The 23,410-nt window shown below is 49.9% G+C and overlaps 2 protein-coding genes and 1 non-coding gene across 7 annotated transcripts in view; 1 reads left to right on the forward strand and 2 right to left on the reverse strand.

Annotated features, from left to right (window-relative positions):
* GNAZ (G protein subunit alpha z) overlaps positions 1 to 5,808 on the forward strand; it is a 53,490-nt gene extending 47,682 nt beyond the window's left edge. Inside the window, exon 3 of the mRNA XM_078336038.1 lies at positions 3,871 to 5,808. Within this exon, the coding sequence (XP_078192164.1) occupies positions 3,871 to 4,215 (345 nt within the window). The 3' untranslated portion in view covers positions 4,216 to 5,808. The remainder of the gene's footprint in view (positions 1 to 3,870) is intronic.
* The window catches only part of RSPH14 (radial spoke head 14 homolog), an 85,848-nt gene that overhangs the window by 61,200 nt on the left and 1,238 nt on the right, over positions 1 to 23,410 (reverse strand). For 2 of the 5 annotated variants that reach the window (XM_002743615.5, XM_035254553.3), the window contains exons 2-5: positions 22,737 to 22,878; positions 21,331 to 21,581; positions 19,655 to 19,757; positions 14,200 to 14,318 (exon numbers count right to left, since the gene is read on the reverse strand). In XM_002743615.5, coding sequence (XP_002743661.1) covers positions 14,200 to 14,318; positions 19,655 to 19,757; positions 21,331 to 21,529 — 421 coding nt within the window. In that variant the 5' untranslated portion in view covers positions 21,530 to 21,581; positions 22,737 to 22,878. Of the gene's footprint in view, positions 1 to 14,199; positions 14,319 to 19,654; positions 19,758 to 21,330; positions 22,103 to 22,736; positions 22,879 to 23,410 lie in introns of all 5 variants that reach the window. The other 3 variants (XM_035254511.2, XM_078336040.1, XM_078336039.1) reach the window with 3 other exon arrangements.
* On the reverse strand, positions 16,489 to 16,553 carry LOC118148359 (U7 small nuclear RNA). Its single transcript, XR_004735152.1, has one exon. It is a non-coding gene; the product is annotated as a U7 small nuclear RNA (small nuclear RNA).

Here is a 23,410-nt window from a genome sequence, read left to right on the forward strand (position 1 = left end):
CCAGAGCTATACCGTAAAATAGATGGCTCTGATTTCAGTGATTGTGATTTGAGTGTCAGGATGCTGCCTTGCCCACCTGTCTGCGCTCCAGGCTGCAAGAGTACAGGTACCACTGTGATGCAGGCTCCCAAGGCCACCAGGCAAGCACTGAGGGCCAGGCTGGGCACTAGGCCAGAGGACAAGACTGGGCTCCTGGCCCGGCACTACCTTTCCCTACCACTTCTCTGCAGTTGATCTTTCAGACCCAAATACGAGGCTCTCCTCTGGGTGTGGCCTCTCATCAACTTTGGCTTGTCAGCGTCCTAACTTTGTAACCGTCTGTGGTTCTTCAGCCTTCCCCTATGTCTTGTTCCCCATCTCTGAGATCTGCAGGCCTCTGGTCTAGGGACAAACCCAGGATGCAGCTCCTGCCTCACTTGCTGGTCCAACAGCACCACACTGTCCCATGCTAGGTCCCCTGACCTTCTTTGTAACCTTCCCATTCTATAAAGATTCCAGGATAGGCACCCACCCATCTCCTAAGCTTCACTTCTAGTAGGGTGGAGCCATGTGCAGCGAAGGCTCAGCCTGCATCAGGGACACTAAGACAGAGCGAGGCGGCAAGCTCAGCTGCTTCCCACGCTCTGAAGTTTCCTGTCTGTGCCCGGAAGTGAGGCACGTGGTTGGTGCCTCCTGCAGGCTTTCCTAACTCCTGCCAAGCAGGGCCCAGGGAACCAGGCGTCTACACAGAGATTTTATTATTGAGGTCCATCATCTCCTGGGTGCCACTAACTATTGGCCAGTGTGGTTCCCATGGTTTGTCTCAATAGAGGAAACCAGGAAGCCTGAGCTTGAAAGGCCTGCAAAGCAAAGGGAGCCCTGGGCATGAGCAGGGGTCTGAGCTGAGGGCAGGTCCCACACTCAGGAGATACCTGTCTGTCCTGAGGAGGCTGGTGAGAGTGTACCGTGAGGTACTGTGCCCACCTCCAGCTGCCTTATGAGATTAAGTACTTGAGTTTCCATGACCTCTAAGTCAGGAACATGAGGCTCAAAGAGGTGTCCAGGGTCCCCAAGATCCACTGAGAGGCATCAGCAGGGAAGCAGTTCAGACAGCATCAAAGGGACTCCTGGTGCATTGGGACAGCTTGACTCACCCCAGGACTCATGGGGGCCACAGTCAGGAGTGCTTCATAGTGTTGAGCAAGACAAGTGGCTGAGTTGGCCTTGGAGAGAGGGGTCCATGTGGTCTGTTAGCCCCTCCCACTGCTGCCAGCTGAGCTCTTCCCACACATAGGTGCCCTGCAGAGGACCAGTCTGGTTTAGATCTGAGGCTTCAGATGGCCGGTATACATGCACTCTTTCCACAGTGGTTAAGTCAGCCCTCCTGCTCCTCCTCTTCCCTAGATTCCACTGCTTGCCCAGGAGGTGCCGGGCTAAGCTGGATATAAGAACCTCCTCAGCCATCATCCCCAAGTGACCCATCAGGGCTCAGGGAGGCAGACCCAGGCCTAGCCCCAACTCTGTGCTTGTCCACTCACCCTTGAACCCCCTAGGTCCATACCCTGCTAGTGGCCAGATCATGCCCTTCTCAACCCTGGAGGAAGCCCCCTACCCCAAAAGGCAGGGAACCATCCCTGCCTGGCCTTGGTTCCCGAAGCCCCAGGGCTCCCCCCTCGAGCTCCATCACCTGCATGAGCACTGATGTGGACTCAGGCCGTCCTCAGCAAGTGTTTGCTCAATGAATTAATGAATACGTGTTAATGGCCATATCTGTTATTAAACTGATGCAAAATTTGGGGTCAGAAGCACAGCCCCCAATTATAGCATCATTTCTATGAGAAGTGACAGCTCCATTACCACAGTCCTCTATGATGTGGCTTCCAGGAATCCATTAGAGCTAATTACTCCCTCAGCAGAATGTGACATTCCTAGACCACCACTTATCTCACATTTGGGGATGTGCAGCCAGGTTCACTGCGGAGGCGCTGGCTCTTCCCCGCACTGCTGGGGATGAAATCTTGTATGTTGCTTGTCTCTGCAGAAAGGTCAGCAGCACCCATCCCCAGACCTGAGACTACTCACTCTTCAGGGCTCCTGTTATTCCTAAGTTCATTCTAAAGAAAAGCAAGACTGGTTTGGAAAAACAGTCTTCCAGGTGGAGTTCAGGGTTCCAGGGTACCTCTGGATGTCCTTCCTTTCTCCGCACAGATGCTGCCAGAGCCATTCCTCAGAGAACCCAGGAGCTCTGGAGAGCAGGGTTTCTGTGCAGTGTCCTGGATACCCTGACCCTCGGGCAGCCTCCTTTGGGTCCACCCTGCAGGAGCAGCCAGCCAGAATGCCTGGCTGTGGGGCTTGGAGCACATATCCTGCTCCTTCAAGACTCAGTTTCTTCATCTGTAAAACAGGAGTGGGAAGATGTGAGAACAGGCTGGCAGCTCACATCCAGCTGTGGTTACCAGCATCATTGTCACTGTAGTCATTAGTGATGCTGTTGCTTTGTGCCTGAGTCATCGCCACCAGATGCAGTTACCACTTGCATTACCATGGTCACTGTGATGTAGTCTAGTCAGAAAAGTTTGTTTGTTTTGAGATGGAGGCTCACTGTGTCGCTCAGGCTGGAGTGCAGTGGCATGATCTTGGCTGACTGCAACCTCTGCCTCCCAGGTACAAGCAATTTTCCTGCCTCACCCTCCCAAGGGGCTGTGACTACAGGTGCCCACCACCATGCCCAGCTTTTTTTTTTTTTTTTTTAAGTAGAGACAGGGTTTCAATATTTGGCCAGGCTGGTCTTGAACTCCTGATCTTGTGATCCACCCGCCTCAGCCTCCCAAAGTGCTGAGATTACAGGCATGAGCCACCATACCTGGCCAGAAAAGTTCTTAAATCCGAAGCATCAGATCTAAGCCAGACTAGTTCCAGACTTTGGATACTTTGCTCATTCAGTTTATCTAAGAAGCAGGGGCAGGTTTGGCCAGCAGCAATTCCAGGTAGTTACTCCTTTTAGAAGTTAGAATTTGTTCATTTTGTGGGGAAGTGGTGAACTGGGGAGTCAGACAAAAGCATCATGCTTCTTAAAAGCCCAGACCCCTGACTATAACACATGGAAGGTTCTCAGAAGAGAACTGAGGAGCGGCTGGGCACCACTCTCCATTGTGGTTGCTGCCACTTCCTGGGCCACCAAATTCCTGTCCTCTGCATGTACAAAGAGCTCTGTCCAGGATGCCAGGGTCCTGCCTGGGCAGAAAGGTGGCACCAGATGCCCCGCAGCAGCTGGTGGGAGTGCCACAGCTGGAGGGTGGAGAAGCCTGGCCCCGGGCTGATGTTTGGAGACTCTTGAGAAGTGGAGACTTTGTTTACAGAAGCGAAGGCTGCTCCCTCACAGACCTCCTGGTATCCAGTGGTACCACACAGAAGGATCAGAGTCTTAAAGAACTGAGCCAGAACCCAGATAGGACACAAGGCTGCGTATGCCTGCACTGAGGCAGCTGTGATGTGACGGGGGCTCCTGTAGCAGATGGGCTTCCATGTGTGGGCAGCCTGCAGATGGGAAGACTGTGGGATCCTCAGAGCTGGAGGTGCCCAGGGGTTTAGGAGGCTGTGCTTGGCACAGCTGTAGCCCCAAAGCTATATGTTGAGGTCACTGGCACCCAGAGGAGAGACCCAAAAGGGGAAAGAGAACATCTTCCAAGCATGTGACACAGGCAAGGAGGGTGGTGCCGGCTATTTCTGTGGGAGGTGGGTGAGGACATTTAGGCTGGTCCTCCCCAGCAGATGGAGGTGCCATTGCAGGGACCAGCCTTGGGCAAGGGCTTCTTCTGGCAGGGATGCAGGTCTGGGATCTGCCTCTGCCTGCGGCGGGCCTGATGAACGCCATTACTTTCCTTTCCCCAGAGTCGGATGGCAGAGAGCCTGCGCCTCTTTGACTCCATCTGCAACAACAACTGGTTTATCAACACCTCACTCATCCTCTTCCTGAACAAGAAGGACCTGCTGGCAGAGAAGATCCGCCGCATCCCGCTCACCATCTGCTTCCCCGAGTACAAGGGCCAGAACACGTATGAGGAGGCCGCCGTCTACATCCAGCGGCAGTTCGAAGACCTGAACCGCAACAAGGAGACCAAGGAGATCTACTCCCACTTTACCTGCGCCACCGACACCAGTAACATCCAGTTCGTCTTTGACGCAGTGACAGATGTCATCATACAGAACAATCTCAAGTACATTGGCCTTTGCTGAGGAGCCAGGTCCAGGCCCAGGCCCGCCTACCTGTGGTGAAACCCACGGGGTGTCATGCCCCAACACGTGCTAGAGAGGCCCAACCCAGAGGCAGAAAACAGGGGCCTAAAGAATGTCCCCCGCCCCTTGGCCTCTGCCTCCTTGGCCCCACATTTCTGCAAACATAAATATATATGGATAGATTGCTAGGTAGATAGACACACACATGCACACACACACACTTATCTGGAGATGGCAAAATCCTCTAAAATGTCAAGGTCTCTTGAAAACTTAGAAGCTGTCACAAGGTCACTATGAGCTCATCTTGCCCCTTCACTTTGCCTTCTGGAGTTGGCCCCACTCCACTTGGGGGTCTGCATTGGATTGTTGGGGATAGGCAGCAGGACTGAAGCCAGGTTTGGCCAGTTGCACCCCTGTTGCCTGGAGGAAGTCCAGCTCACTGCCCGAGCTCTGGCCTAGGGACCTTGCCGCTGACCAAGAGGGAGGACCAGTGCAGGGTCTGTGCACCTTCCCTGCTGGCCTGCACACAGCTGCTCTGCACCACTTTCGTTCTGGACCCGGGACCTTAGGAGCCAGGTGACAGCACTAACCAGACCTCCAGCCACTCACGACTCTTTTTAAACGGCTTCAAATATGCAGCAAAAACCAACACAATAAAACGAGTGGCACGATTTATTTCAATCTAGGCCAGCTGGGATTCCAGCTTTTCTTCTACTAGTCTGATGTTTTATAAATCAAAACCTGGTTTTCCCTCTCTGACATTCTTTTTTTTTTTTTTCTGGCCAAATCTTGTGGTGTTTCGCAGAAAAAAAATCCAGAAAATTTCAAATGCGGTTGAGTATTCTTTTTTAAATGCAGATTTTCAAAAGATATTTTTTTTTCAGGTGGTCTTTTTTGTGTCTGGCTTGCTGAGTGTAAAAGTTGTTATCTGGACGATTCTGTCTCTTTGCTCCAAAGAAGTTTTGGAGTGAGTGGCAGTCCTGCGCCAGCCTCGCGGGACACGTATTGTACATAAGCCTCTGCAGTGTCCTCTTGTTAATGGTGCGGTTTTCTGCTTTGTTTTTATTTAAGAAAATAAATGCGACGAATTTAAAGAAGGTTCTTTCACCTGGAAGCAAATGAACAATAGCTAGGTGTCTTGGTATTTAAAGAGTAAATTATCTGTGGCTTTGCTGAGTGAAGGAAGGGCGCAAGAGGTGGCGCTCCTGGTCCCGGCATGCCCGCGCCTGAGACTGGCTGGGAACGCTCCAACTCCTGTGAAGGCACAGCCAGTGTTGTGGCCTGAGGGAGGCCCTGCTGGGACCCTAATCTGGGCCTTCCAGTCCCAGGGCCTGTGGGCAATCGCCTTGAAAGGACCTTCTCCGAGGGCTGAGGGCTGTGTGTAAATGGGAACTCCACCATGGAGAGGAGAGGGCCGCCAGAGCCCGTACCAGCTCTCCCTCCCTCTCTCCGTGCAGTAGCTGTGTGTCCAAGGTCAGTGTGCGGAATCATGGCCAAGGACTTGAAGAGATGTACAGGGGAAAGAGAAGCTGGTGATTGGATGAGAGTCAAAGATTGTCTACTTTAAGAAAATAAAATAACCTGAATGGAGCACAGCATCGTCCCAGTGTGCTATGTGTGTGGCTGACCTGTGGCTAAACTTGGTGTCATACTGAGCTTCCATATTCCACTCCCACCCCTATACCTCCACACATTTAGGTAGAGTCATTTTGCAATGAATATCAAGAATAAACATCACGAGAGGAAAGAAACTCAAAGGAGAAACTGCCAGGTCCATGTGGTCCTGGTGTGGAGGTTTGGGGGTGATGACGACTCCTGCCCCTCCCACTGCCCCCAAGATCCCACCCAACACTGACCCAGACTGTGCCATCCCCTGGAACCCTCCCACCATGCGGACACCTCGGCTAAGCTCAGAGTCCTCTTACAGAGTGGAAGAGGTGCCCGGAGGGCCTGGAGGGTGCCTGTGCCCCCAGCAGTGTAGGGCAAACCTTGCAGGGTGTTGGGGAGGCGGGGTCCCTGAGCATGCAGTGCTGACTGGCTTGTGTGGTTAGAGGTATCTGGATATAGTAGAAAAGTGCTGATGAGAAGTCAATGGAATGTATTCACCAAGGGCCTGCTGCAAACCAGACACGGAGCTGGGCTCCTTACAAATGATTTTATGGAACACCCCACCTGGGCAGGTTTCCAGAGGTGCCCATTTTACAGACAAGAAAACGTGCCTGAGGTCAGGGAGCAGCCAGGCCAGGATTCACCACGCCCGGGAGCTATCCTGCTCACCCCTGGAGGAGCAGAAACGCTGATCTTTCCTACTGCTGGGGTCCTCACCTGGCTCTACACCTGCACAGGACAGGAGGCTGTAGGGAGCAGCACAGAACCACCCCGCAGCCTCCTCCTCAAAAAAGGACCTCAAGAAAAGTGGGGGGGTTGGCACACACACATATACACACACACACACACAGGCACATACACACATGCACAGATACACACGCAGCCCTGGCGCTGTCACCGCCCCATCCTCACTCCTGAGCCCACGCAGGGACTCCCTTCACACCTTCCTACGTCACCAAACAGCAAGAACCCAAAGGGGCTTCTGTTTCCGAAGAAATAACATGTGACTTACAGTCGTTGAGGCTTATTTTGTGTTTTTAATGCCAACTGTGAAAAGAGCAGTAATTTCACCGTGAGCATCTTTAATCTAAAAATAACGGCTAAAGGGAAAAAGGGATTGAGCCTCCCTTCCTCATGTGTGCAAGGATCAAAGGAGGCCTTCCCCGGAGGGTGCTTTCTCCTGGTTCCCAGAACCCAGTCAGAAGTCTCCAGTTCCCCCGCAGGCTGCCAAGGAGCCCTGGACACGGTCAGGCTCTCTGGCTCCATCTTCCCCACAGTTCACCTGCACTGGTCCTCCTGAGCCTGCCTCATCCCGCTCTTGCTCCCAATGATCCCTTTGCCTGACATGTCCTTCCCCATCCTCACAGCTCAAAGTCACCTGGGCAGCTTCTTGGAAGTCTCCTCCTTCCCCACATTCTACCTGCCAGGGCTCCAGGGAGGGTCCAAGAGAGTCTTCGCCAAGGAGAAGTAAGCACCAGGATTCACCAAAGGAGCTGGTGAGAGGAGGCCAGAGCAGGCAGCAGGGTGACTGAAGGGGAGGGCCTGGGGGTGGCTGGGCCAGCCCTGTCCACTGCAGGTGATAACCCTGCCTTGTCCTACTCCATGCAGCCCCAGCCTCCTTTCCCAGGACCCACCATCATGTGGCTCCCTGTGGGATATTGCCATCCTCGCCTGCAGCCCATGTGGTCACCCTCGTGGTACAATGGGTCAACAACAGTGGTCACGATAATCCCAGCTCTCCTCAGTAACTGCTCACTGTGGGGCACACTCCTGGGAGGTCAAGATGCTTGATTCCATTCTACAGAAGTGGAAGCAGAGACCCTGAGAGGCGATAACTTATCAGCATCACACACTGTGTGACAAGTGACCCCACCAGGCCAGGACCCAAGAGGCTTTAGTCTGTCCACATTCCCCAGGCCCCCACAGCAGCCACAGGCCCTGAGGCACTCTACTTCCAGCGTCAGCCATCCAGAACAGATGGGTCCATCTGGCTCGGGGGACAGTGCCAGGACGGGCTGCACTGCACCATGAGGACTTGGGGCAACACTGAGGCTAGACCTCACCCTGGACACTTACCTCACCCAGAAGACTCAACAAGGGCGGGAGGCCTGGCAGGCCAGGAATCAAGTGGCCAGAATGTCCCTATCAGTGACCATCATTCCTGCTAAGTCCAAGAATGGGGTACAACTACCCACCAAAGACTATCAGGCCGAGAGTGTGCCTGGCTGGGGTCCTGCTGCACGCTGCCCTGAGGGCAGGCAAGGCAGAAAAGGACCTGCTCCTGTAACTGGCCTCCACCCCTCACCCTGTGGCATCAAGGGCAGGAGAAGGAGGGAGATGCTTTGGGCCCGTCAAAGGAAGCTGGGTGTCCACGGGTGGCTGCTGAGGAGGGACAGGGTACACAGGGTGCAGTGGTGGCCCGCCTGAGGCCACCAGCCTGGGATGAGGCGCACCACTCACTGCAGCAGGAGCACCTACTTTGCTTCACTAGCAGCCCCCGTGCCTGGGGTTCAGATAAGATTGGGTGCATTCTGGGTGGTATGGCTATAGACCCCCCCAGATTTCTCCCTAGCCTAGGTGCTATGACTCCAGGGATGTCCCCTGCACCCCCAAATGACTTGGATCAAACTGCATCCAGACATCTCCCCCTCAGGCGCCCTCCCTTGCCCAAGCCTAGTTCCACTCCTTTCTGAGGCCAAGGAGCCAATTTCCACAGGCAGAGCCCAGGTGCATTCTTGCTGCCTCCCTCCTCCTCCCAGGCAGGTGCTCTCCCCTGGGCTGGGAGGGTCATCCGTCTCCACCCCCAGGCTGCCCACGTGCGGAGTCAGGGTCAGAGCAGTCCCCACCATGCTGCTGGTAAAGCTGGCCTGGTGTCTCAGAGCCTGGCACAAGGAGAGGGTGACTGGAGGCAGGGCCAGAGCAGACTCACAGGTGTGCCCAGTCAAGACTCATGGTAAGGGGATACTTCCAGGGGACCCTGAGCTGTTCAACTGCACCCCAAAATCTGGTTAGAGAAGAATTGTCAATTTCAACCACAGAGTTCTCCCTCCCACAAAATGAAAACCTGTTTTCCCATGGGGTTAGAGAGGCTGGGGAGCAGAAGCAGACCCTGTGTGTCAGGGCCCAGCTGGCAGGGATTCTGGGCTGGCAGCCTGTGCGTGGCATCTGCCTCTACAATCCTAGTTTCTCCTCTCCTAACATCGCACCACCAAGGGGCATGAGAAGCCAGCCTGGAAGGAAAGGACAGGAATGAGGAGCCACCACTACGTGCGGCTGAGCACTGCAGCTTGACCTCAAGGCCCCAGCAGGGCCAGGACCCACCTGGGACGATCCTCGGTCCTTGGGTGCCCCCTCCTGGTTACTCTGGGAAATCACACAAGCCAGACCTGGCCAGAGCCAAGGACTGAGGGCCAGAGCAAGGACTCTCCCACAGACACCCATGACACAACAGAAGAAACTGAAGCACAGTGGCCAGAACAGACCAGGGGCCCAACACATATCGTCAAACAAATGAATGAACAACCAGGTGAGTGAACTGTAGCAAGAAGACAACCAACAAATTGTCCTTTAAAGTATGACCAGAAAAAACCTACTAAACAACCAATATTTGTTGAAAGCTAGCCACATGCCAGGCGCTCTGCCAGGTGCAGAGGGTGCCATGGTGCAAACAGCCTTCCGTTGTGGCCACTGATAGGAAACCACACCAATAGCCACCAGCATGGGCTGGGAGCCAGCTAAGCCCTGCTCAGACACTGTCCCAGCTAAGCCACACAGGTGATGACACCCACGCTCCCACAGGTGAAGCTATTGTCCAAGGCTGCACGCTGGTAAGGGTAGAGTCACTGAAACAGATGCCCTCCTCACTCCTGGGCCCCTATCCAGGGGCCCATGAAAGACACCACTTGGGAGACAGTCACAACTGGCTAATCCAGAGGCCATGGCACTCAGTGTACCCCAGAATGGATCTCCTGGGTACTCACCACATTGCCTCTTTCCCTTCCTCCCTCTGCCCGTTGTTCAACTGTCCCCTGCACAGCTGGTGTCCTAGGCCTCCTTTCTGGGCACTTCACGATCATGAGCAGCACCCAGCAAACCCTGCACTGAAGTCTGAGGCTCACCACCCGGACCCCCAGTGAGGCTTTTGTTCCTGAGCTTGTCAGTACCACAGCCCCTGCTCCTAATGCTGCACCCAATGTTTGTGGACCGCAGAAAAAGCCAAGGGGAGGAGATGGCGAAAAGCAAACTCGTATATTTTAGAAGAAAATATGGCAGAATATCTTCATGAGTCAGGGTAAAGAAAGATTCTCTTACAAGGCACTCCAAAAAAAAACGCACAGAGGAAAAAACTGATGAAATTTACTACATTATTCAAATGAAAAACTGCTGGGGCTGGGCACAGCAGCTCACGCCTGTAACCCCAGCACTTTGGGAGGCCCAGGCAGGCAGATCATGAGGTCAGGAGTTCAAAACCAGCCTGGCCAACATAGCAAAACCCCGTCTCTATTAAAAATACAAAAATTAGACAGGTGCATGCCTGTAATCCCAGCTACTTGGGAGGCTGAGGCAGGAGAATCACTTGAACCTCAGAGGTGGAGGTTGCAATGAGCCAAGATCGTGCCACTGCATTCCAGCCCAGGTGACAGAGCAAGACTCTGTCTCAGAAAAAAAGAAAAGCTGTGGGACTATGACTCAACAAAGGCACAGTGAGAAGCCAAGCCGTCTGGGAAATTATATTTGCAATGTAAGTAACCAACAAAGGGTTGGAATCCAGGATAAATGACATACTCCTTCAAATCAATAATAAATGGAAAAACAACTCAGCGACAGAATGAACACAGGCTCTCCAGAGGCACTGAGCAGGAGAGGAATCTGAGGAGGTGTCGGGCAGGGGAAGATGTTGACTCTCACCAGGACAGGGATCACAGTCCTGGTGAGCACATCCATCAGGACGGGGCTCTCTGGAGACCAGAGGCTGGGCTGAGGCAATTGCAATACCCAACAAAGCTGAAGGCAAACATTCTCCCTAACCCAGCGATGGCTTCCCTGGCAGAGGCCCTAGGGGACTCTCCTTCTAGGGTACCAGGAAGCCCCGAGCAGGAATGGCCATGGCACAGTCCTTCTGCAATACAGGAGTACAAACAACCAACAAGCCTGCCAGCCTGGGCTGGGCAAGTGCATCATGATACATTGAAACACCAGAACGGTGTACAGTGATGGAAATGAATGAAATACAGCCAGTGGCACGACATGAATACTTCTCAAAATTTCCACAAATCTCTAATGTTATTTAGGTTTTTTAAGGTTTTGGAAGTAGCAGAGGGATACATACATCGAGATCCATTTACATAGTTTAAAAACATGCAAATCAAGATTATATACAGTCTGTATGTAATTTTATCTGTGGTAAAATATAAAGATATTCATTTTGGGGACATAGTCACCAAGTTATTGGTGGCTCAAGGAAAGGCAGGAGGAAGAGCGCTCTGGGTGGGGAAGGTTCACAGGGTACTTGGACTATGCCTATGATTGCTTCAAATAAAAATTTCCAGCAAGTAGAAAATATGGATATAGAATGAAAAGGTCTGGCAAAGCTGGCTGGGGATATAATGCTCTTATCACCATCCCTGTGCTTCTCTGAATGCTTTAAATAGGTCACAATCGTCATAAGAGGCCTGGTTGAGACCAGCAAGTCCCCTCTCCCCACACTCCAAAAATGAGGGGACAAGACCCTCACTTATTCCTCAGGTTCCTTTACAGTGAGCACAGGGCATTCATTTAGCTCAACCCAGCACTGGTCCCCCATGGATCACCCCAATACCCCAGGGGCTCTCAACCCCAGGGCACGCATGACAATCATTCAAGGTGTGTTTTCAAAAATATGTATGCAGGGCCCCGCCCCCAGAGACTGATCCTGGTGGCCTAGGAGAGGACCAGGGGCATGGTGGTGTTTTTAAAAAACCACAGGCCTAGCGTGCTCAACTCCCAGCCCGGTTCAGTGGCCAAGCAACAATCCTAGACCCTCATGGGCTCTGCTCTGTTGGGCCCACCTATCTGCAGCTGATCCTGTAGTCATTTCTCCCTGAGCCTTCATCCAGGGAATGCTCACATCGGGGCTTGAACATTTACACTACATCCTTCATCAGGATGCTGTGCTATACACCAGGCCAGTGTTTCCACTTCATCCACTTTTCTGGCCTCTGAGGCAGGTCCTTTAGACCTCAGAAATAGCCTGTCCAGGGGTGCACGGGGAAGGGCAGAGGGAACCCAGGTTCATCTGACTCCTTGGCTACAACATCTGTTTGTCCACTTGAGCTAAGGTATCCCCTTCAAGACTTCCTGTCATGGCCCTTGAGGGAATCCTTTCAAGGCTCATTTAAAAATACTCATTGCCGGCCGGGCACGGTGGCTCAAGCCTGTAATCCCAGCACTTTGGGAGGCCGAGGCAGGTGGATCACGAGGTCAAGAGATCACGACCATCCTGGTCAATGTGGTGAAACCCCATCTCTACTAAAAATACAAAAAATTAGCTGGGCATGGTGATGCATGCCTGTAATCCCAGCTACTCAGGAGGCTGAGGCAGGAGAATTGCCTGAACCCAGGAGGTGGAGGTTGCGGTGAGCTGAGATCACACCATTGCACTCCAGCCTGGGTAACAAGAGCGAAACTCCATCTCAAAATAAATAAGTAAATAATAAAAATAATTGCATCACGCGACTGGGCAGGTATCTATCTGCTATAAATCTTAACTCTCTAGCTGCAGTTGTTGGGTAGCTGTTACCCCAGACTCTCCATCTAATCAGCAGGTGCGGTGGGCCAGGAACTGCAGGCAACATTGCCTCTAGGGCAGGCCTTCTTTATCCCTTAAACATGTGCTATTGTATTTCACACAAGAAAATATTTACAGGGCATCCCCTTTTAGTCATCAGGGAAATATAAATTAAAACCAAAATGAGATGCTACTACACACCCACCAAAATAGCTAACATAAAAAGACCGAAAAAAAATCTATGATTGAGGATGTAAAGCACCTGAAACTCTCATATACTGCTAGTGGGAGTACAGACTGGTACTAATATTTCATTTCATTTTATATTTTATTCCTGCTATGTTGCCCAGGCTGGAATGCAGTGGTTATTCACAGGTGCAGTCCTGTGACTGATACAGGAGCTTTGACCTGCTCTGTTTGTGAGCTGGACTGGTTCACCCCTCCTCAGGCAACCTGGTGGTCCCCCCATCTTGGGAGGCTACCATATTGATGCTGAACTTAGTGCAGACACCCAACTGGCATAGGGCACTACAGCCTAGAACTCCTAGGTTCAAGCAATCCACCTGCTTCAGCCTCTTGTGTAGCTGGGACTGGGCATGTGCCAAACACAAATATTTTAGAAAACGATTGGGTAGTACCTTCTAAAAGCTAAACATAAACTTACCCAGGCCAGCCATTCTCCTGCCAGGTATGTTTCAAAATAAATGCATAGACGTGTCCATCAAAAGACATTTACAAGAGTATTTATAGCCACTCTATTCTTGGTAGCCATAAGCTAGAAACAATTCGGATGCATGTCAGCAATGGAATGGGTAAGTAAACTGTAGTATACTCACATAGCGTAAATACCATACTCCAGCATAAACCCGCAAAAATCGGTCATACATACCACATAGAAGGCTCGGAAATAAAACATTAAGCAAAAGTAGCTACAAGCAAGATATTATAAGCTGTGTTTCCACTGATATAAAGTTGTAAAAGAGGCATAATCTGTGGTCTTAGAAATTGAAGATACTGTTTGCCATTGGTTGAGGGTAGTATCCAGCATGGGCATATGGGAAGTTTCTGTAGAGGTGGTAATACTCTACCTTATCTTCTTTGGAGTAGCAGTTACCTGACATGTTCACTCAGAACCATTTAATCAAATGTTTGTTTAGGACACGTGCTTTTGCTTTGTTTTGAGATGGAGTCTCGCTCTGTCACTCAGGCTGAAGTGCAGTGGTGCAATCTTGGCTCACTGCAACCTCTGCCTCCTGCAACCTCCACCTCCTGAAGCAATTCTCCTGCCTCAGCCTCCCAAGTAGCTGGGATTACAGGCACCCGCCACCACACCCAGCTAATTTTCGTAGTTTTAGTAGAGATGGGGTTTCACCATATTGGTCAGGCTGGTGTTGAACTCCTGACCTCATGATCTGCCCGCCTCAGCCTCCCAAAGTGCTGGGATTACAGGTGTGAACCACCGCGCCTGGCCAGACATGTGCTTTTCTAATATGTATGTTGTGATTTAATCAACACTTGATGATCTACAGCCTGGTACATATGTGACCTGTAGAGGAGACCAGCAGACAATCTGAGTGTCTGGCCAATGTGTGTGCAGGACACGAGCCTACCTCTAGGCACCTGGACCAGCTGCATGTATGCCTTGTACAGGTTCCTCCGGCAGACTGGGCTAGGGTCATTCAGCAGGAAGGACAGGGCAAGGACGATGTCGTGCTCTAGAAAGGCGAATCTAGGGAAGGGAGGACGGATAGAGACATAAGTGAGACCATGGCCTGAGAGGGTCAAATATGAAAAGTCAGATTCCCTGCTGGAGTCTGATCCAGGCTACTGGAGGAGACCACATTCCTGGCTCACACCTAATCCCAGCTCTTTGGGAGACTGAGGTGGGAGAATCACTTGGGCCAAGAGTTCCAGACCAGCCTGGCAACATAGTGAGACCCAGTCCCTACTTAAAATTTTAAAAGTTAGCCAGGCAAAGATTCCAGAAGGGTTGTGCATACAGATTATTTCATTAATGTCTTTGAGTTCTTGCTCTACTTTAAAGAAACCAAAGCTGCAACTCAGATGATGTTATGAGTATGGTTTAAGCAAAAAAATATGATGAGAAACACCAATCAGTGGTCTCATATCCAAGAAAAGGCCTGGGCCCCACATGGGGATGGGTGAATGCCTTATCCTTTGCATTTTGGGTTAAAATGAACCATTTAAAGGGAACCGTTTCTTCAGTTCCTTGTTTTGTAATCATTTCTTTTTGATTAACCGACTGCTGGACCTGAGTGCACCTGAAAGAGGCCTTCTGAGGTCACATCTCTCAGGCTGGGTTCAGGAATTAATGAGATGCATGCGGGAGCCCCCTAGCCAAGTGCCCACAGGAAGTGCCCAACCAGTTGTGCTACTGCAGTACTGGTCACAATTTCACTTATGGTGTATTTTGAACTGTTCTCAAGAAGAAAGTCACTGTGGGACACACAAGCTACAGGGGTCTTCCCTGACTGCAGGGGCCTCCTTGGTCAGTGCCTATCACCCACTCCATGTTTCTTATGCTTTGAAAGTCAGCTGTGGCCGGGCGTGGTGGTTCACACCTGTAATCCCAGCACTTTGGGAGGCCGAGGCAGGTAGATCACAAGGTCAGGAGATCGAGACCATCTTGGCCAACAAGGGGAACCCCATCTCTACTAAAAATACAAAAATGAGCTAGGCGTGGTGGCACACACCTGTATTCCCAGCTACTCAGGAGGTTGAGGAAGGGGAATCGCTTCAACCCAGGTGGCAGAGGTTGCAGTGAGCCCAGATAGTGCCACTGCACTCCAGCCTGGAGACAGAGCAAGACTCTGTCTCAAAAAAAAAAAAAAGTTGTTTTTGCCTGTGTGCCTCCTACCTGGGAAGTTCAGGGCCACTACCTAGAGCTTATGGGGCTCTGAAAACTGTTGGCACTGGTTATAAGGTCACCACTGACCTCAGGGGAAATTTAGAAGTTGGCCACATTTCTGAGAATGCTGAAGGAGTGCATGGGCCAGGCCATATCAGGTCCTTGTCAGGGATGGTCACTTCACCATGTTCCTGCCTCGCTAATGTGGACAAAGACAGGACCCTTGGCTTAGGCACTCCAGCCAATCTGCCTTCCTACCATTCTTTATAAGTAGGTTGATGCAAAAGTCATTGAAGTCTTTGCCTTGACTTTTAATCCCAAAACCACAATTAGTTTTGCACTAATCTAATAATTGCTCAGGCTTCAAGGACCTGTCCTCTCAGCATCTGTCCCCTCTCACTGGGGTTTACTACTTAATGTCCATATCGGGTCCAGAAAAGTGGGGAAAAAAGAACAGCAGGAAAGGTGACTTGCCTCCTGTGTGTCCCTGACCTTTGAAAGCACCTTGCCTGGGTCCTTTGAGGTCTGCAGAGTGAGGCTGGGATCACGAGTGTTGCCCAGGTCACAGAGCAGGAAAGAGTAGGCCCCTTGAGAGGCCGGGATTTGTGCCCCTACTTCACTGGTCTGTCCGCAGTACTGGCCTGCCCTTCTTGGTACAAAGCATGTGAATTAGGGTGCTAGCCTTGGCACCACCTCCACACACACACGGTTCACACAGGGCCAGGGCTGCAAACAGGATCAGCCACCAAGGCAAGGAGAGCTTGGGGACTGGCAGGGCTGAGTGACTTTGGGTTTTGTGAGATGTCCTGGCACTCCTGAAACAATCTGGAGCCTCTCTGAATGGGTACCTGTTTACACCACACAAGCCCCAAGGCAGTCAGCACCTTGCCTCTCTTGTCTTTTCTTCCTTCTAGGCCTGTGCACACTGGGCAGTGGCCCCCTTTATCCAGAAGACCTGGGGCAGGGCTTGGGGGTGTTTGTGATGTAGGGTTCTGTTTTTGTTTTTTGTTGTTTTTTAGTGGGAGGCTGGTGGGGAAAGTTTCCAGTGAAAACAAGCAAACCCACCAGACAAATTCGAAAAGAGTTGTAACATTGCGATTTTGTGTTTTGTTTGTTTTGAGATGCAGTCTTGCTCTGTCACCAGGCTGGAGTGCAGTGGCGCAATCCTGGCACACTGCAGTTTCCACCTCCTGGGTTCAAGCAATTCTTCCACCTCAGCCTCCTGAGTAGCTGGGACCACAGGCACGTGCCACCACGCCTGGCTAATTTTTATATTTTTAGTAGAGATGGCATTTCCCCATGTTGGCCAGGATGGTCTCGATCTCTTGACCTTGTGATCCACCCACCTTGGCGCTAGGATTACAGGCATGGGCCACCGTGCCTGACCACGATTTTGTTTTTAATACAGAGTAAAACTAGTGATCACTGGACAAAAGAGTGAGCCAAGAAACACCTCCAACCATCCTCACCCTGTTGCCCCGGCACCTAAGTAAAATGCTATTTGAAATACTTTAAAATGTGAATCTGTGCTTATAAAGGAAAAGGACACTTCCAGGTGTGAGAAACCAAGAACCTGGCCAACATGAACAGGAAGTGAGGCCACCAGCCCAGACCAGATATGCACTTTGAGGCTATTGTTTTAATACCCTCACAGAGAGAGGAGCCAAAGCCACAGGCCCCATGGTGATCTGGGTTGGAGAACTGCGCTCTCTGTAAAAAGCTAAGAAATGGCAAAATTGGGCCAGGCTCAATGGCTCAAGCCCATAATCCCAGAACTTTGGGAGGCCAAAGCGAGCAGATTACCTGAGGTCGGGAGTTCGAGACCAGCCTGACAAACATGGAGAAACTCCATCTCTACTAAAAAATTAGCCAGGTGTGGTGGCACATGCCTGTAATTCCAGCTACTTGGGAGGCTGAGGCAAGAGAATCACTTGAACCCGAGAGGCAGAGGTTGCAGTGAGCTGAGATCATGCCATTGCATTCCAGCCTGGGCCACAAAAGCAAAACTCCATCTCAAAAGAAAAAAAGAAAGAAAGAAAAAGAAATGACAAAATTGTTGCAGAGGTAGGATCTGAACTTTCTTCCCACCTTGAAAGTGGGAAGCTTGGCTGGGTGCAGTGGCTCATGCCTATAATCCCAGCACTTTGGGAGGCCGAGGCAGGCAGATCATTTGAGCCCAGGAGTTCGAAACCAGAGTGGCCAACATGATGAAACCCTGTGTCTACTAAAAATACAAACATTAGCCAAGCATGATGGCGCATGCCTGTAGTCCCAGCTACTCAGTAGGCTAAGGCACAAGAATTGCTTGAGCCTGAAGGGACAGATGCTGCAGTAAGCTGAGATCATGCAACTGCACTCCAGCCTGGGCTACACAGCAAGAGACAGTCTCAAAGTAAGAAAAGGAGAGAGAGAGAGAGAGAGAAAGGAAGAACGAAAGAAGGAAAGAAAAGTGAAATATGCACAAGTTTAAATAGCAGAATGGATCAAGCAGAAGAAAGGATATCAGAGGTCGAAGACCAACTTAATGAAATAAAATGACAAGACAAGAATAGAGAAAAAAGGATGAAAAGGAATGAGCAAAGTCTCCAAGAAATATGGGACTATGTAAAAAGACCCAATCTATGTTTGATTGGTGTACCTGAATGTGATGGAGAGAATGAATCCAAGCTGGAAAATACTTTTCAGGATATTATCCAGGAAAATTTTCCCAATCTAGCAAAGCAGGACACTATTCAACCCCAGGTAATACAGAGAACACCACAAAGATATTCCTCAAGAAGAGCAACCCCAAGGCACATAATCGTTAGATTCACCAGGATCGAAACGAAGGAGAAAATACTAAGGGCAGCCAGAGAGAAAGGCCAGGTTACCCATAAAGGGAAGCCTATTAGACTTATAGCAGATCTCTCAGCAGAAACCCTACAAGCCAGAAGAGAGTGGGGGCCAATATTCAACATACTTAAAGAACAGAACTTTCAGCCTAGAATCTCATATCCTGCCAAACTAAGCTTCACAATTGAAGGAAAAATAAAATCTTTTATGAACAAGCAAGAACTCAGAGATTTTATTACCACCAGGCCTGCTTTACAAGAACTTCTGAAAGAAGCATTACACATAGAAAGGAACAACCAGTATGAGCCTTTCTAAAAATATACCAAAAAGTAAAGAGCATCAGCATAAAGAAGAATTTACATCAACGAATGGATAAAATAGCCAGTTAACATCAAATGGCAGTAACCCTAAATTTAAATCGACTAAATCCCCCAATCAAAAGATACAGCCAAAACCTAACGGTATATCCAAAGATACACAAAGACTCAAAACAAAGGGTTGGAGAAAAATTTACCAACCAAATGGAGAGCAAAAATAAATAAATAAACAAAAAGCAGGAGTTGCAATTCTCACATTTGATAATAGATTTCAAAGCAACAAAGATACAGTGGTAAAAGGATCAATGCAACAATAAGAGATCTTAATACCCAGATACATAAGACCCATAATGAGATTTAGACTCAATGAGACAGACAATTAATAAGGATATCCAGGACTTCAACTCAGATCCGGAACAAGTAAACTCAATAAATATTTATAGAGTTCTCCATTTTAAATACACAAAATATTGATTGGCCATTATTAATACCCATTTTTAGAATGAAGCAATATTCCTGTTCTCTCTCCCTCTTTTTCTTCCTTTCTTCCTCTCCTTCTCTCTTTTTTTTACTTTTCAACATTCTAGCTCCTCACCTCTATTCAATACATTCCTCTGAACACCTGATTCCTTGTGATTCTCCCGTCCCACTGAAACCTCCAAAATATAAAAAATAAAAAATAATAAAATAATAAAAATTTTTAAAAAAAGAAAAGGAAGGAAGGAAAGGAGGCGGGGAGGGAGGAAGGAAGGGAGAAAGGGAGGAAGGAAGAAAGGGAAGGAGGGAAGAAGAAGCTTAGAGCTCAAAACATAAAAATCAGTCTGAACAGAGGGTCCATTAGAACCCCACAGAGGTAACCAAAATCACCCCACAGAGTCCCGCTCTGGCTAAATTGAAGTTCCTCCAAAAACTGGGGCTGCAGACAAAACTCCAGAGCACTGTAGGTGGCTCAAGGGAATCCACCTAGACGCATGGGTAGGATCTGAACTACCCAGGAGAGAAGTGCAGCTTGCAAGTGTCGCACTGGTTTCCAGAACAGCGTCCCACCTGCCCACGCTATGGCTCGCCATGATGTAGAGAACCTCGGTGGTCTTTATCCGCACCATGCTGTTTCTATCCTTCAGCAAAGCTTTCAAGTTCTCCATGCAGCCTACAACAAACAAACAAACAAAGAGACCCTTGAATGTTTGCCAGTCTCAGAAACCAACTAACCCAGAAGTCAACAAGTGGGCCAGTTGGGACAGGAATGTACCAGAGGTTCCTCTGATTTGGGGACCTGGGGAATCATGTGGGTTATGCAGCATTTCAGAGTCACTGAAGAGGCTCATACCCAGGGACTGTCCTATCCAACCCTCCTAGTGATTCTCCCTGTACACTTCCTACTAGTGCCTTCTCACGAAGTCTGTCATGGGGATAAGAAAGTGGCCTTTGCCATTTATTTGAACCCAAGAGAGACATGGGGTCAAATTATAACAGTCATGTGACTGTCTCAAACTAGTCACATGAACTTGAGTGGGATACACCTAGGGATGCCAGATTTAGCAAATAAAAATGAAGCTTTGGCCAGGCGCAGTGGCTCACGCCTATAATCCCAGCACTTTGGGAGGCTGAGGTGGGTGGATCACGAGGTCAAGAGATGGAGACCATCCTGGTCAACAAGATGAAACCCCATCTCTACTAAAAATACAAAAATTAGCTGGGCATGGTGGTCTGCGCCTGTAGTCCCAGCTACTCGGGAGGCTGAGGCAGGAGAATTGCTTGAACCCAGAAGGTGGAGGTTGCAGTGAGCCGAGATCGTGCCATTGCACTCCAGTCTGGGTAACAACAGTGAAACTCCATCCCAAAAAAAATAAAAATAAATAAAAATGAAGCTTTGGCCAGGTGCGGTGGCTCACACCTGCAATCCCAGGACTTTGGGAGGCTGCGGTGGGTGGATCACTTGAGGTCAGGAGTTTGAGACCAGCCTGACCAACACGATGAAACTCCATCTCTACTAAAAATGCAAAAATTAGCCTGGCGTGGTGGCAGGTGCCTGTAATCCCAGCTACTCAAGAGGCTAAGGCAGGAGGATTGCTTGAACCCAAGAGGCGGAGGTTTCAGTGAGCCAAGATTGTGCCATTGCACTCCAGCCTGAATGACAGAGAGAGACTCCGTCTCAAAAAAAATAAAAATCCAGCTTTATTTGTTTATTGGGCAACCCTAGACTCACAACCCTTCTCTGAAGTGTGCTTTTCTTATTTGTTGGTTGAGAATGGACCCTCCTTTGTAGGTGGCTGCTCTGAGGAATAAGATAATCCAGGCTGGGTGTGGTAGCTCATGCCTATAACCCCAAAACTTTGGAGGCTGACCTGAAAGGATCAATTGAGGCCAAGAGTTCAAGAACAGCCTGGGCAACATAGCAAGATCTTGTTTATAAAAAAAAAATTTTTTTAGGTGGTCAGGCATGGTGGTACATGCCTGTAGTCCTAGTTACTCAGGAAGGATCTCTTGAACCCAAGATTTCAAGGTTACAGTGAGTTATGATTCTGTCACTGCCTGGGAGATGGCAAGACCCTGCCCCTATAAATAAATATTTTTTAAAAAGAACCTGGGCACTACACCTGAGGTGGAACTGGCCTGGAGCCAGGCTCAAACAATAGCAACCCTGATTACTGAAGTTCTACCAAGTGTCCAAAGCCATGCTAGAACCCCAGTCATAGTCACGTGTGCTGTGTCACGCTCACCTATGTTCATGGCCTTGTAGATATACTCGGGGTCATGCATGAGGTCACACAGGGCCATGAGGGCTTTCTGCCTCGTCTGGAGGTCCTCTGACTGCAGCTCCTCATTCAGCTTAGGCAGTGCCCGATGGCCATAGGCAGTGGTAACTTGGGCGGCATTGATGTTAATGGGAAGTTCCATGGAGTTTCCGGATTGAGCCATCTTTCTCCAACTATAGAGGCCTCCCCAGATGAAGCTCTGCGGAAACCACTCACTAAAAGAACCCAAAAAGCTGTTATTATTTCAATTATGATTTAAAAGCTACTTCTTATTTGATCCTCCAGACTCCGAGGGCAGGCAGATGGGTACTTTTATTTTCTTATTTTCATTTTACAGATGAGCAAACTGAGGCTGAGAGCAATGAAGAGACGTGCTCAAAGTCCCAGGGAAGGTAAGCAACAGCCCAAACTGCAAACTCCAGAGCTCTTCCACACAATCGTGCTTCACTGAAGAAACCACTGAGACTTCCATCTGGACCTTCAGTCAAAGGCACCAAAGGACAAAACAAACACAACAGGCAAACCCCAAGATGATCACTGTTTCGCGCTTATCTTGTGCCAATAAGTAGTTCCAACTCAGTAAGAAGGGGGCTTGTATTATCCACATTCTACAAATGAGGTAGCTGAGGTTCTGGCCAAGGAGCTTACTGGAGGCCATGAAACTGGTAAGACTAGGAGTCAATGTTCAAATCTGGGTCTAGTCCATTCACTGCTAGGAGCCCATATTCAGATGTTTCTGACACATCCACAAAAAGAAATTAATGTTAAAAGGTGATTTATTTTTACTACACACACACCCAGTTTTAGCAACTATAAGTAGTGTGGGTTAGTAGCCAAGAACTGGCTCCAGACTCAAGCCATGAGTGACTCTTGGCAAGCCACTTCCTCTATGTGTGTCTTTCTGCAGCTTCAAAGGGGAGATGCTAACAGCACCTCCTTCCCTCCCTCCCAGGATTGTCATATTAACTAATACACATGAGCCTGGCACACCAGGGCTTCAGATACATTGGCTGTGGTTTTAATCATGGTTGTTTTCATGGTTAGTCGAATGGACAGACAGGCCGCAGGCCTGTAGGAATCTACTCTGGTAAAAGGTAAGCCAGATGCTCATGCGGGACACCAGATGCAAACGGTAGAGGTGGGGGCCGGGCTGGGAGAAACGCCATATTTGAGTTGAGCTCCCCTCGCAGGAACGGTGGGCGCTGGAGACAGGGGGCTGCCTTCCTCTAAGGGGCATGGGCTGGAAGCGTCCGGCCGGAGACGAAACAATGTGACTTTGAGTGTGGGGACATGGGCCCCTTGTGAATGGGACTGGGTAGGTCACTGGGCCCCCCTGTCCCCGGAGCCCTAGCCCACCGCCGCCGCCTCACCTGCTTCCGCAGCCGTTTCTGCTTGCAATAACGCGCGCCCGCGTTATTCAGTTGCCAGGCGACTCGGGCAGCGTCTGCCGCGCCGCTTTCTACGTACTCAGCGCCCACCGCGCAGGCGTAAATAATCCAAGGCTGCCGCAGGCTGCAAAGCGGTAACAATAATTTACAGAGTTACCGTGGGGACCAAGAGCAGCTCAGCTTTGTTCAAGGTACAGAAGGGAAGGGAAGTGACTTACTTACGCCCTTCTCTGTGCTGGGTACTTTGCATGCTTCACTGGTAAAGATCCCCATGCGCATGTAAAACTGATAACATTTGTACGAGTTTCTCTTGCTAATCTGCCTGGTGTTAATTTGATTTCTAGATCCAGGCAAAGAGCCCACTGAAGAGCTAAAGGAGGGTTGAGGCCAGGTGGAGTGGCTCACACCTGTAATCCCAACACTTTGGGAGGCCAAGGTGAGCAGATCACATGAGTCCAGGAGTTCAAAACCAGCCTGGCCAATATGGTGAAACCCAGCCTCTGCTAAAAAAAAAAAAAAAAAAACTTAAAAATTAACCAAGCGTGGTTGGTGAGCACCTGTGGTCCCAGTTACTCAGGAGGTTGAGGCATGAGAATCGCTTAAGCTGGGAAGTGAAGATTACAGTGAGCCGAGATCACACCACTGTACTCCAGCCT

This window comes from Callithrix jacchus, chromosome 1, assembly GCF_049354715.1.
Source record: "Callithrix jacchus isolate 240 chromosome 1, calJac240_pri, whole genome shotgun sequence".
In the NCBI taxonomy this organism is placed as follows: Eukaryota; Metazoa; Chordata; class Mammalia; order Primates; family Cebidae; genus Callithrix; species Callithrix jacchus.